At 67.8% G+C, this 13718-nt stretch overlaps 1 protein-coding gene across 22 annotated transcripts in view; it reads right to left on the bottom strand.

Annotated features, from left to right (window-relative positions):
- The window catches only part of MYO18A (myosin XVIIIA), a 35675-nt gene that overhangs the window by 17899 nt on the left and 4058 nt on the right, over positions 1-13718 (bottom strand). For 4 of the 22 annotated variants that reach the window (XM_068655525.1, XM_068655543.1, XM_068655544.1 and 1 more), the window contains 12 exons: positions 12612-13703; positions 4977-5117; positions 4224-4280; positions 3644-3731; positions 3464-3573; positions 3212-3388; positions 2884-3094; positions 2604-2746; positions 2088-2188; positions 1944-2007; positions 1630-1774; positions 316-327 (listed from right to left, as the gene is read on the bottom strand). In XM_068655525.1, coding sequence (XP_068511626.1) covers positions 316-327; positions 1630-1774; positions 1944-2007; positions 2088-2188; positions 2604-2746; positions 2884-3094; positions 3212-3388; positions 3464-3573; positions 3644-3731; positions 4224-4280; positions 4977-5117; positions 12612-13625 — 2263 coding nt within the window. In that variant the 5' untranslated portion in view covers positions 13626-13703. The other 18 variants (XM_068655530.1, XM_068655534.1, XM_068655533.1 and 15 more) reach the window with 16 other exon arrangements.

The raw sequence follows: 13718 nt of genomic DNA, 5'->3' as shown, positions 1-13718 counted from the left end.
GCACGGCTGGTGCAGTGGGAACCCGGGGCTTGCACGTGGCCAGCACCAAGAGGAAAATTTTGGGGCTCGATTCAAGGAGATGGGGGGGTAAGTGGCTTCGCCTCCCTGCAAGGCTGAGCCATGCTGGGAGATGGGGACACCCCTCTCCATCACTGCCCCCCGCTCTGACACGGACAGACTGCGGCTGCCGGACACGGACACATGGACACAGGGCGGGGAAGGGAGGTGGGAGCGGGTTAATGGGGACACGGAGGGGGGGACACGAGGGTGGGACGGGGCAGGGAAGCCAGAGCCGCGCGGAGAACAGGACTTTACCTTCGTCGGCGTCTGCATTGCAAAAGGGCAGCATGCACCATGCGAACAGAGACAGGGGTTAGCAACACCGGCACGCGGCAGCGCGGGCACGCGACGCGGGGACGCCCTCCTGCCAAAACCCACATGCACCGAACCTGGTTCCTAACCCCCCCCCCGACCCCCTGAGCACCGCCACGGCGAGATGTGAGATGCAGAGACCCGCTGTGGGGTCTGCCCCTGCCCCACAGCAAGCACCATGGGTACCACCTGCCCAGATCCAGCCCCAGAAAAAAGGGGGCTGGGGCAGCCGAGCTGGTGCTGAGCATCCCCAGAGATGCAGGGAAGGCACCGGGAGCAGGAGTTGGGCTGGGATGCTCCCCCCCCAAAGCAGGATTTGGGGATGCTCCCCCTGAGCAGGATTTGGGGATCCCCCAGCCCCTCGCAGAGGCTCCCACACCAGCCGTGCGTCCCCGCAGCGGTGCTGCAGCGGGGCCCTGCTGCCCTCTAGTGCCTCGAAGCGCCCCTGGGAGCGCGCTGTGCCCGCCGAGCACCCAAAACCCGCTCCAAAACGCGGCACAAATGGGGCCCTCTGCCCATTTCCATCTCGATTCCCTCCCCCAAGCTGCTGAACCCCTCGATCCAAGCCTCCTGTGAGCATGCAGAGCCCAGGGCAGGCAGCAGAGGGGGCTTCCAGCACCTCGGGGGTAACACAAGACCCCCAGCGGGGAGAAGAGCAGCTGCAGAGGCACCCTGAGCCCCCCGAGCCGAATTCACCCCCCCAGCAGAGGAGAGGTGAACCAGTGCCATCAGGGCAAGCCCACAGTGCACTCCCGTGCTGGGGTGCCAAGAGGTAACCCCAGGGCTACCAGAGCCCAGCCCAGGGCTGCTCCCAGCACAGCAGCAGCACCCCAAGCCCCTTCTTAGCCCCCAGACCACCACCAAGCCCGGAGCAGAGCCCTGCATGGCTCCAATTACCAGCTCCATCTGCCAGTGGTTCTGTGGGAGGACAGGGGAGGGAACGGCGTTAGGTGGGGGGGACGACATGTGTGCGCCCCCCATGCTCCCCCGTCCCCAGCCCCAAAACTCCCTGATGTGACAGGGACGGTGCCAGGGTCTCACTCTGGTGGTGCCTGGGGTGTTTGATCCCTGCTGGCTGGGAGCTACCCCACTCGCCCTGACCAAGGGGACAAATCCAGGTGTCACGGAGCACCCAGAGCACTGCCCGTCAGCTTGCACAACCCCAAAAGCCCCCCCAGAGCCTGTCTGCAAGGCGCAGAGGTGCCAGCATCAATCTGGACCCCGACCAGCCAGCTTAACGCGTCCCAGCCCCGTTACCTTTGGTGGCTCCGGCGGCCCCCAGGTGACAAATGGCCCCCAGGACGAGCCAGAAGGCTTTCTGCTCATCGCCGGAGATGCCCATCACCTTCATGGCAGCCTGCAGCTTGTTGAACTGCTGGGCTGCCTTCTGCTTCTCCTCGGGCTGCGGAGAGCAACGGGAGCCATTGGCACAGGCCACGAGCACCCAGAGGGGCTGGGGACCAGCAGAAGTCCCCTTGCCCACGGGGACAGGGCCACCCTGGCTCTCCCATCTCCTTCCCCAAGCCCCCACCCCGCTGCAGCCCCCTGCCCAGCCCCGCAGCAGGCAGGACCTTGGCGAGGGGCACGATGCCGAAGACGTTGTTCTCCGCCAGGTGGTTGAAGTGGAGCTCGGTCCTGTTGGGGGAAACACCACCCAGGTTGGTCCCCGAGGTGCCGGGAGACCCCAGAGACCCCCGTGCCGGGGCCAGGCTCACCGCAGGGCGCTGTCGGGGCAGGCCAGCAGGTAGTAGAAGACGTTGAAGGTGGCCTCGTTGGCAGGGCGCCGGGCGACACGCAGCTTCTCCAGCAGCAGCGTCTGGGAGAGGTCAGAGGGGGTTGGGAAACATCCTCGAGGGCCACGCTCCCACCAAGACCCCCCAGCCCCAGCCTCATCCTTGCTGCCAGCCCAGGATCCTTTTCTCTGGGCTCCCAAGGAGACGTGGAGGTCTCCTGGCCCTGCTGCAGTAAGGAAAACACCCACGCAAACCCTGAGCATCTCTCCTGGGGGCGCAGGGCTCGATCAGCAGGTGCACCGGAGCACGAAGTGGCTCTGCTGCATTTTAAGGGCTGCTGTTATCACCCCGACTGGCTGCAAACAAAGCCACGAGCTCGACGCTTGGCTGCGAACACGGCCGGGCTGGCAGGAGCAGGTTAGAAAGGAGAGCTGGCAGGAGAAAACGCCCTCGGGATGGACCGGCTCCTGCGCCGAGGGGGCCGCCCCGGCCCCTCACCTGTACGGAGGCGGACGCCACCTGCCCAGCCTGGTCGAAGTCCAGGGAGATGATCTGGGAGAAGCGCGTGGCGTTGCCGTTCATGCTGGTGCTGCTATTGCCAAAAGCCTCCAGGACGGTGTAGAGAGCCTGCCACTTCTCCGCTGCGAGGAAACAAGCGGGGCGGTGGGGTGCGCGTGGCCGGCGGCGTGCACGCGGCGAGACGAGTGAGAGAGCAGCACCGTGACCGCGAAGCGAGGGGCGTGAGGAGGTGGCAGGGGGCCCCGAGGCGAGCACTCACCGGAGAAGACCTTGCCGGTGCTGCCGGCGATGGTGGCGAGGTACTGGACGAGGTGCTGGCAGTTGGTGGTCTTGCCGCTGCCGCTGGCACCCAGCAGCACGACCGCCTGGTCCTGGCGGCTCATCAGCATGCTGCGGTAGGCAGCCTGGGCCACGGCGTAGATGTGCGGGGACGTGTCCTCCCTGCGGCACCCCTTGAACATGTGCATGACCTGGGGGGACAAGCGGGGGACGCTCGGCACCCTGCGGCCCTGCAGGAGCACCTCTGAAGGGTGCCACAGCTCCGGTGCCACCAGCGTGCGCCACCGGTCCCCCCACCCTGGCGTCACCTTCTCGGAGTACATGGAGGGGGAGCTCAGCGGGTTGATGACGACCATGGTGGGGCCGGCGTAGGTGTGGATGAGGTTGCCGCCGTAGCGCTGCCGCAGCGTGTGCAGGACGCTGGACTCGTTGAGGTAGAGGAGGCTGGCCAGGTCCTCCACGCGGTCGCAGGACGGGGGATTCGCCTGGGAGCGGGGCCGGGGGTCAGGCGGGGAACGGGGGTCCCCACCGCCCCGCGGCCCCCCATCCCGCGGCCCTACCTTCTCCACGTCGTCCTCCTCCACCTCCAGGACGGCTCCGTCGTGGTCCAGCTTCACCTTCACCTTGCCCTCGGGCAGGGCGCTGGCTTCCTCCGGCCGCAGCTGGCTGCCTGCGAGGGCACGCGGGGCTCAGCGGGGCCGTGCCGGGCACCCCCACGGCCTGGCCTGACCCCAACTCACCCAAGGAGAAGCCATCCTTGTGCACCAGCCACACCTTGTCGGTCTCATACCAAGCCTCCTCGGCAGCTATCTGCTCCTCCGTCTTGGCCTGCGAGACAGGGGGACGTGGGGCTGGAGGGAGCGTGGCGCCGTGCCGCCTTCCGTGAGCCCCGAGCCCTCCCGAAACGTGTCCCAACTTGTCTGCTGCTCCGGGGACCCCAGAGGGTTTGGAGCTGCAGAGCCCCCCTGTCCCTGACACAGCTGGGGGTAGACACAAAGCCACAATGACCCTGAGATGCAGTCACCACACACAACCCTGGTAAGCCTGGAGGGGCTGCGCCCCCAAACTGCAGCCCCGGCACCCACGGCACCCCCGTGCCACTCGTGTAGCCGTGCTGGGACACAGGGACACGTGGCGTGCTGTGGGGACGCAGGACATGCTGCAGGGACACAGGACATGCTGCGGGGACATGATGCAGGGACACAGGACACAGCACAGCGGTGGCACAGTCCCACGGGGGTGGGTAAGGTCGAGCTGGCACAGCCGGCACGTGGGGGACGTCCCCGCTACCCGCGAGCAGGGCGAGCCCCGGAGCCAAACCTGAGCTGCAGCAGGGACGGGGCCAAAGGGGGCTGCCAGGACATCGTCCACTTGTCCCTATCGAGGCCGAGAGATGGGGCGTGAGGGCGAGAAGGGCCACGCTCTGCCCCGCAGCGAGCACGGGAAGCGGTGGGGGAAGCGAGCGGAGGCGTGTGGCGAAGCGTGGCCACCTTGGAGCCCCCGGCCACGCGGACACCGCGGCTGGGACAGCTCTGCCAGCACAGCAGCAGCTCCAGCACGGTGCTGGACATGCACGGAGCTGGGAAAGTGGCCACGAGGCTGGGTGGCCAAGCTCCCAGAGCAGGCTGGGGGTGAGGGCACAGCACCCAGGGCCGGAGGTGGCTGTGCCATGCGCCCGGGATACTCTGGTGCATGCCCAGCGAGTGCCGGCGCAGGGACATGCGGGGAACCAGGGCACTGCCCCCACTCCTGCACCTCTCCCTGATGCTCACCGGCCCTTCTGCCTGGCTCTGCCCTTTCCCTGCCCGCTGGAAGCCCCTGCCCTCCCCAGCCAGGCTGAGAGCCACCGTCCTCATGCCACCTCCACTGACAGCAGCCGGGGTGCCTGGCTCTCCACCACGTGCCGCAGCACGGCCACGGGGAGCCCAGAGCTGCAACAAGTGAGCCCGGGGAGAGGCACCCAGCCCCGGCCGTGCCCTGCTGGCTCGGCTTGCTGCGACCGAGGGAGCGCGATGAAGACGCGAGGCCACCCTGGCCACTCTCTGCAGCAGCCCTGGGTGGGGAAAGCCTTACGCTCCAGCACGAGGCGCGGGCGCAGACGCCAGCCCAGCGGCAGACAGAGGACAGCGGGAGGTTGCCAGTGGAAGCAGAGAGCTCCTGAGGACAGGGGTACGGTACCTGGCTGGGTGCCGGGGCGGAGGCTGCGGGGTCCAGCTGACAGCAGCGAGGGAGGAGGAGAGAAAGAAAAGAGGGGTAAGAGGCAGAGAGCAGCAACGGCACCGCGATGCCCCACGGGACCCCGGCACGGCCAAAACCCCCCAAGACATTACCCCAGCTGGCACAGCCGTGCTTGGGCTGCAGCAGGGACACCGACACAGGGACGTGGCACGGCGCTGCGGGCACCACAGCTCCCCACGGCCACGCACGTTGCTCGGGGCAGCGATCACCAAACCCAGCAGCCAGCAGCACCCAGAGCGGGGCCACGGGGCTGGCGGCCACAAGCGGCGGTGCAAACACCAAGGGAGAGCACGCGGCGTGGACGGGGCAGCGTCCCCATCCAGCACTGGGCACCAGGCCACGCACAATCACCAAGTTCCCCCCCCCCTCCCCGAATTACAGAAGCCGTGAAGATCCTCTCCAGCCGGCGCTGCGCCTCCTCCGACGGGCTCAGCTGGGGAGCGGGACCGGGGGCAGCCTGGAGGCAGAGCACCGTTAGCAGCGGGCTGGCTGGCACCGGCACGTCGCCGGCACGGGGGACATCACGGGTGCTTTTTTTGGCCCCAAAGCCCACAGACACCACGCAGGGCACCTCCCTTGCACAGACCTACAGCGCCCTGCCCACCTGCACCCACGCTGGGGCACCCACAGGCACCCAGCACTGCCCTGGACAGCCCTGGCAGGCGCCTGGCACCACAAATCCCGGGTCCCTGCTCCCACGCACCTGCTGGGGGGGTCCCGGGGCGGTTTTCGCGGGGGTCTGTCGCTTCTCGCCGGGCTGCTGCTTCTTCTCCACACGAACAGGGTGGGGAGACAAGGGGCAGCGTGATGCGGTGGCCAACACCCACCCGGCCACACCAAAAAGTGACCCCCACCCGGCACCACACACCCCAAAAACACCCCAAAAACACTGCAAACCATGCTGGTGAGCTCACACCATGCTCCGCCGCGCGGGACGAGGCGTCCCTGCGGGTCGTGCTGCACACCCACGCCGGGTTAGAGCCGTGCACACAGCGGTACCTTGTGCCTCTCCAGGGCGGTGGGCTTGGGGGCGGGTGCCTTTGGCGGCTCCACTTTGCCTCCCGAAGGCTGCACCAAAGGCTCCGGCTTGGCTTTGGCACCCGGGGACACGGATGGCTTTGTGTCCCCCGCAGCAGGTGGGGAGCCTGGCGCAGCAGCTCCTTTGCCCCCCGAGGGCTCGGGGGACTTCTCCTCTCGCCTGTCTCCCGGCCGGAGCCGCGGGCGGTGCTCTTTGGTTTTGCCCTTGGCCATGAGGGTTTTGAGCCCTGCCGAGATCTCATCTTTGGGCTCCGGCTTGGCAGGGGCGGCCGGCACAGCGGGGGGTGGTGGTGGGGGCGCGGGGGGACCCGGCTCCTCTTTTCTGGGGGGCGGCACGGGCTCGGGAGACTTGACGTCTCGTGCCGGCTCCCTGGCACCGCCGGCGTCCTCCCCCGGCAGGACTTTGCGCACCACCTTGCGCACCACCCGCACCACCCTGCGGCGGGACAGGCCCTGCCCGTCGTCCCCCTGCGCCTCGGTGCCCGCTGCGGGACCCTCGGGCCCGTTGGCGGCCCCGTTCAGCACCGGCTCCGGGCTCTTCCCGGTCCCTGGAGGCGGTTCAGGGCTCTTCGGGGGCTCGGGTTTTGGGGGTGCGGGTGCCGCATCCTTCGCGGCGCTCGGGCTCTCTGGCTGCAGCCACAAAGACAGGGGTGGGTTAGAGGAGATCTGATGGTGCCGTGCCCACTCTGAACCCCTGTGCTGCGGGATGTGGCTGTGCTGGGCAGCTTGGGCTGGTGCCTGGGGTCCCAGCACGGCTCCTGGCCACATTTCAGGCACCACAGGACGCGCGTTGGAGACATCCAGACATCCAGCCCCCTCCCTGAACCATCCTACAGCTCCCTGCGGTCACTCAGAGCAAGCACCGAGCCCCCGTCCTGCCAGGCTCTGCAGGGCAGGGACGAGCCCTGGTGAGCCAGAGGGGCAAAAATTGCTGTGACCTACAGCCGGGCACCCCTGCGGCCAGGTGCCAGCTCCCACCACCACCAAAACCACCCGAACCCCGCACGCTGCCCTACACCAGCTCCAGGAGGGGGGACGCTGAGCCCACGACCCTCTCAGGAGGTGCCACCACACCGCAGCCAAGGGCGAGCCCCATCCCGGCACGGAGCCCCCATCCCCGTGCCCTGCAGCACTTACAGCCCCGTCCTCCTTCCCGGGTCTTTTCACAGCTAAGGCTTTGTCCTCGTCCTTAACCTGAGGGTCAGACAAACAAGAGGGGCGCGTTTCAGCCGCCGCGGGGGGACGTGGTGACCCGGTGGGCTCGGTGCCGGCCGCCTGCTCCAGCAGCACCATGGGGAAAGGCACGCAGCCCGGCGCTCTCCGTGCTTCGGGGGGAGGAAGCCTTCGTGTGAGCAGGTGAAACAGCCCAAATTTGCAGCCTGCTGCTGAGCACGAGGCCTCGGTCCAGCCCGAGGACGGCACCAGCTGAGAAAAGGGGGCGAAGCTCCGAGGCGCGCCCCGCAAACCCCAAAGCGCGGCGCAGCCCCGCTCCCTGCAGCAGGAGGGGCTGCATTGGCAGCTGGTGAGCAGGCTGGTAAATAAAGCCCCTTCGCTCCTCCCCGCGCGGGCTTCTGGCTTTTCGCATGTTGCTCAACTTAGCTCTGACAGCTGAGCTAAACACAGCGCTGAGCAACAGGCAAGGTGCGCGGGGGGGAAAGCGATCCCGCCCGCCGCCAGCCCGGCGGCACGGCGCACGGAGGTGGCACCAGCTCGGCTCTCTGGGCTCAGCACTGCCAATTCGGGGTGTCCAGGGTGGCGATGTCGAGCATGAGGGGGTTCACACCGTGTTAGGGGAGGCACCAGCCACGCACGAAGCGGTGGTTAGTGTGTTAGTGGGTGCATTCGTGGCCGCAGCCGTGCAGTGACGGGGTGCGGGGCGGCTGCCTGTTTGCTCAGCGTGGCACGAGGGCAGCTCGAGGGCCACTCGATGTGCCGGACGGGGGAATTTTGGCCCCCCGGGAGTGCTGCTCTGGATGTGGCACGTGCTGGGCAAACGGGGGGGAGCTGGTGGGCACCGTGGGGTGCGAGCACACGCGAGCAAGACTTCCCTTCTGCTCCCAGAACGCAAAGCGGGATGAGAAGGCCATGGCGATGTCTCATGGAGCCGCAGCCCTGGCTGGGGGAGAGAGGGAGAGGTGAGAGGGAAGGCTCGGGGGTCTCAGGACCCTGAGCTGACCCAGCCCCATGCAGCCTCCGAGCAGACGGAGCCTGTAGGAACCGCTCGGGGACAGGCACAGAACTCATTGTGCAAAAAAAGCCCCTTTGCTCATACGGCAGCACCGTGCCCAATTTTCCCCCCGTGCCGGGCCAGCCCGCTGCAGTAAGCAGCTGCGGGGTGAGGGAAGGGATATTTTCTGCCCTGGGCACGCACTCGGCACGCCGGGGGGGCTATTCTGAGCCTGACCCCGTGCCAGCAGCCGGGCAGACCAAGCAGGGACCCAGTAGGGTCTCCGAAACCCACCAGGGCCGATCCTGCACTGCCCACTGGGGGGGTCCACAAAGCACCACCCCTGCCAACACAGGGCGCAGAGGAGCACCCAAACCACCCGTTTGGGGTCACAGCACCCTGCTCCCCCCATCCCCAGCGCCTAGGCCCCCTCCCACCCACCGAGACACAGGGGTCTGGGCACAAACCTGCCCACGGAGCCCCCAAATCCTCTGCCCCCGGTGCCCTCCCCTCCATGCCACACGGCACCAGCACCAGGGTCCCCTGCCACAAGCAGCCCTCGGCCACCACGGCAGCTCCCATCCCACCGAGGGGGTGGCCCCCACGCGTCCCCCTCGGGGTCCCCCCCAGCCGTGCCGGGGTCCCCACCTTACCGCGGGGCCGGCAGCGGGGTTCCCGGTGGGACGAGCAGGGCTCAGGGTGGTGGGAGAGGCGCGCAGCAGCGCGGGGACAGCTGGGCTGATAGGGCCACCCTAAAAATAGCCGAGGAATGCGAGGGCCCCGGCGGCGCGCGCAGCAGGCGGAGGGCGCACGGGGGGGAAGCTCGGGCAGCGGGGGCCTCTTCGCCGCCGGAGGAAGTGATGTGGGCCCGCGGCAGGCTGGCGCCGCGGGGGGGAAGCGTCCGGCCCCCCCTCATGTCCCACTGCCCGCCCCTGTGGAGCGGGATCCATGTGCCGAGGAGTGGGGTCGGGTGCTCCCGCACTCCCCGTGGCCCCGCTGCTGCTTGCTGGGGGTGAGCGGCGGAGAGCGTTGCTTTGCCAAGAGCGTGGCAGCCCCCCAAAATGCTACCGGGGGTGGAGAGCCCTGTGCACCATGGGGGGTGGCACAGGGGGGCTGTCACCGTGCTGGTGGGACAGGGATGAGGGTCAGCACCCTGCTTATACCACGCCAGTCCGGCCGCCCCCAGCACGGTGTCACGGCCCCCGTATGGCCGCGTCCACTGCAAAGCTCCCTCCGAGCACCGAGGTCTCCCCGGAGGCACGGGACCGGCACCAAGGGCGAGTGAGGCCGGGGCCTCCCCACGCGGTGCGTGCCGGGAAGGGGCCGGCAGCAGGGAGCGGAGCGCACCGGCAGCACCACAGAAACTGCCCCAAACCTAGAGGAGACGCGTGGTGAGGGCAGCGAGCACGGGGCACAGGCACGGCGGGGATCCCAGGTGTTTGAGCAGGTCCCTGCCCACCCTAGGGACACACACACACGGCCCTGTCTGAGGCCACGTCCCTTCTGGCCTCGCACAGCAGCCCCAAAACCTTCAGCACTCGCCTCTCCTGGGGCACAGAGCGGGGACAGGTGCCTGAAACGCCCTTGGCATTGCTGCCGTGACATGGTGGAGGGTGCTGGAAGGAGGAATCACATCGGGGCACTGCAAATCCCACAGCCCCAACCCCGCAGCCCCCAGCGCCTCCCCACCGCCCCGCTTTGGGGACCTCACACGTCCCACTGCCACGTCCACCCATGTCCCAGCACCACAGTGGGACACTGGGCGCAGCAAGGAGCTGGCAGCCAGCTGCACCGCGGCACGTCGGCCGTGCGCCCCGGGTGCCGGCGGGCGAGCAAAGGCCGGCGCGGGGCAACCAGGGCACGCGGGGCGCGCCGGCACGGCCGCCGGATGCCTGTGGTCTGGCTGAAGTGCTGGAGAGGTCGGGCGCGTTTCTGGAATATTTCTGCCCCACCAGAGCCGGACGGCGCATGCCTGGGCCCTGCCCGAGGAATTTCGAGGGTAAATAAATAAATAGGAGCGTGGAGCCCAGCCAGATCGGCTGCCCAGCGCCGGGAGCGCGGCTGGGATGTGGTGGGGCTTTCCCCCGCTCCCCATCAAAGTGCTGTGCCACCAGCCAGACCCCATGAACCTCACGGAGTGGTTGGGGCTGCCCAGAGCACCCCAAGCATCGCACCCTCTGCCTCCTGGCTCCAGCACGTGTCCCCACCTCGGGGACAGGCAGAGGGACAGGGGCAGCTCGGTGGGGGCCCCTCTGTGGAGGGGTTAAACCCCGGCACCTTCCCTGCTCCAGCCGGGGAGGGGCTCCCAGAGCAACAGCCCAAAATATGCCTATAATTTCCTGTTTCAAAAAGGATCATTTTTATTTAAATTAGGACCAGAAGCATTCCAGGGAGCTTAGCTGGGCCTGGGGGAGAGCCGGGCCTCCCTGCGCGCGCCGGCACCTTGCACGGCCCCCGGCTGCACCCGCTGCCTGCCCCAGCTCCCCGGCACGGCCGCTGGCACCAGCTCCACCTGCAAAGCCATGGAGTGTCCCCCTGTGTCCCTGCTGAGGGTCAAGGGTCCCCAGCGAGGACACAAGACGAGCTCATGTGGAGAGGTGCCCCTGCCCCGAGCTGGAGAAAATGGACAGGGAGCACGGGGCCGGCAGGGCTGGGGATGGCGGTGGGGAGCTGGCTGCAGCCCAGGCGCCCGCCCCGTTACGCTGCATATCCTGAAGATAAGCAGCGGTCTGTGGTCAGCACACGGGACGGCTCCTTTCCAGGAACTGCTCCTGCCATGATTTATGATTTATGCTTTAACCCCCTGCAGGCACTGACCCCGCAGCGCCGGGCACAGCCTGGTCGCAGCACAAAGGGAAGGGCGCCGCTGTTACCGAGCACAGCGTGCCCACCGCAGAGCCCTGACAGCCTCCCCTCGGCTTTCTGGTGGCTTTTCGGAAAAGTGAAACCCGGAGAGGCATGGGGGAGGCAGGGGGAGGGTGGGCAGAGTGTTCTCCTTGTGCTCTCCATGCATGGTGGGAGCAGATAGCTGCTGCCCGTGCACGCTGGCCGTGCCAGCGCCCGCCACGAGGCCATATGCTGCGGCATCTCCCCCGCAGCCCCGGCTGCTCCAAGGGCACTGGCATTTCCTCCTTCCCCTCCCCAGCCCCAGCGCTGCGTTTTTGGTGCCACAAGCACCTCACCAGCCCCTACGTGCTTACATCAAACATGCACCTGCACCCACAGAGGCGTGCTGCAGCAAGAGTGGCAGCCACAGGCAGGCAGCCGTGCCCCTCAGCCCCCAGCCCCAGTCCCTCGGGGCTGTCCTGGAGCCAGCAGTGCCCTGAGCAGCTCTCCAGAGCTGGCCACGCTGCAGGGCTCCAAGGAGGAGCTGCTGGAAAGCCAGCACCCAGATTCGGCGCAGGCTCCACCCTGCAGCACTGGCACCTGCTCGGGGAGCTCAAGGAGCAGCCTCCCCACACCACGGCCACCAGCGACATGGTGGGGACAGGCCCAGCTCTGCAGGGTCTCAGCATCCAGGGAACCAGCTGGAAGCTGGCCGGGGTGATGGTTAGCCCGCGGCAGGGTCAGCGGAGCCAGCGGCACACGCGGAAGATGTGGGTCACGCAGCCATTAAGTTTCTATTTATACAGCACCAGCCACGCACATCGGGCTCTGCAAACTTTCCGTCTCCCCATCGCACGGCACGCCGCGCCGCCCCCACCGTGCCCGGGGGGCCGCAGCCAGGAGGGGAATCTCATCATTCCCCTCCTGCAAAGCTTCACAAGTTTCCCCCCGAGCTCCCTTCCCTGCCAAACCTCGCTCCTCCCTGGGAGGAGAGGCAGGGGGAGGTGGGCACGGGGGGCTTTGGGGCTGGTAGGCATCATGCTGCGTCCCAGCGCTGGCACGGATGCTTTGCCTTCACTTATACCTGGGTCAACGCACAGGCTTTCCAAAGGAGAGCCTTTCCAGAGCCCTTCCAGCAGGAGAAAGGCCAAAACCAGCCTCACACTGAGCATTTTGGGGTCAAAACCCACCAGTATGAACTCACGAGCCAGCTGCAGACTCCTTCCTCAGCAGCATCCTGCCTCCCGGAGCGCGGCAGGCATCGCCCCCGCATCCTCGCCACGGCCGCCCGCTCCTCCCTGCGCTTGCTGCAGCCGGGAGCAGCTGCAACGCCCGCTGCTTCCCACGCCCTGTGCCAACCCAAACACCCGCCGCGAGGACGGTGGCGGCCGGCAGAAACCCGGGGGCACCAGCCGGGTGGCAGGGACGCCGCTACTCACATCCCAGGTGGCGCGGCGCGTCCCCTCGCCGCCCCGCAGCCAGCAGCGGCTCAGCTCGCTCAGCTCCAGGATGGGCTGCACCTTCAGCTGCACCGTCTCCCCCGACTGCCGGATCATCTCCACGATCTCGTCCCGGGATTTGCTCTCCACGTTTCTCCCGTTGATCTCCACCAGCCGATCGCCCGGCACCAGCCCCAGCGCCAAATCCTTGGTGCCGGCGCCAGGTTCGGCGAAGTGCACAACGCGCCGGTACACCTGCCCGTCGGGGGCACGGTCCAGCATGGTGGTGCGGCGCAGGGAGAAGCCGAAATCGCCGGTGTTGCGCCTCTGCAGCTCCAGCTGCCGCGGCACGGGGGGCTGCGGGGGCACCAGGGCGGGCAGCCGCAGGTCTGCGGGGAATCTCTTGCCCACCAGCTCCGGCACTCGGGCTCGAAAGGAGGCGGCAGGAGGGGTACGGGGGTGTCCCGGGGGCGTCCCGTGCTTGGCGAGCTGAGCCTCCAGCGTGCGCACCTCCACCTGCGGGGAGGGGGCTGCCGAGTGCTCAGAGGGGGTGGAGGTCTCCGAGGCGCTCTCGTCCCGGCTCTTCTGTGAGAAGGAGAAGCGTTTGACGATCATCTGCGAGTTCTGCTTGGCCAGCGAGCCGAACTTGGCCGCCCGCTGCAGCACCGAGCCCTTGAAGTTGGCATCGTCCACCTTGAGGTCGTCGCTGGAGCTGGCCGTGCTCAGGTGGCCCGAGTCCAAGATGACGCTGCCCCGGTTGCTGTCGGAGTCGATGTCGGTGAGGTGCAGGTCGGAGCCGCTGGCCACCTTGATGGGGATGGGGTTGGAGATCTCCAGGCGCGCCTTGGAGTCCCGCTTGGAGGCGCGGTTGAGGTTGAAGAAGCCCCTGCGCATGCTCATCTCCTCCAGGCTCTTGAGCTCGGCCGCCGACATCCGCTCCTTCTTCTCCTTCTTTTCCTTCTTCTCCTTCCGCGCCCCATCCTTCTCTTTGTCCTTCTTCATCAGGTTGAACATGGTGGAGGGGGGCTCGGGGCGCGCTCGCCCCCGCGGCAGGGTGCTGCTGGGGGCACTGCTCACGGCACGGCCGCCTGCCTGCGGAACGACACA

Source organism: Anas acuta, chromosome 19 (assembly GCF_963932015.1).
Source record: "Anas acuta chromosome 19, bAnaAcu1.1, whole genome shotgun sequence".
NCBI lineage: Eukaryota > Metazoa > Chordata > Aves > Anseriformes > Anatidae > Anas > Anas acuta.
The sequence above is the reverse complement of the archived record's forward strand: the minus strand, read 5'-3'. Positions and strand labels throughout refer to the sequence as shown.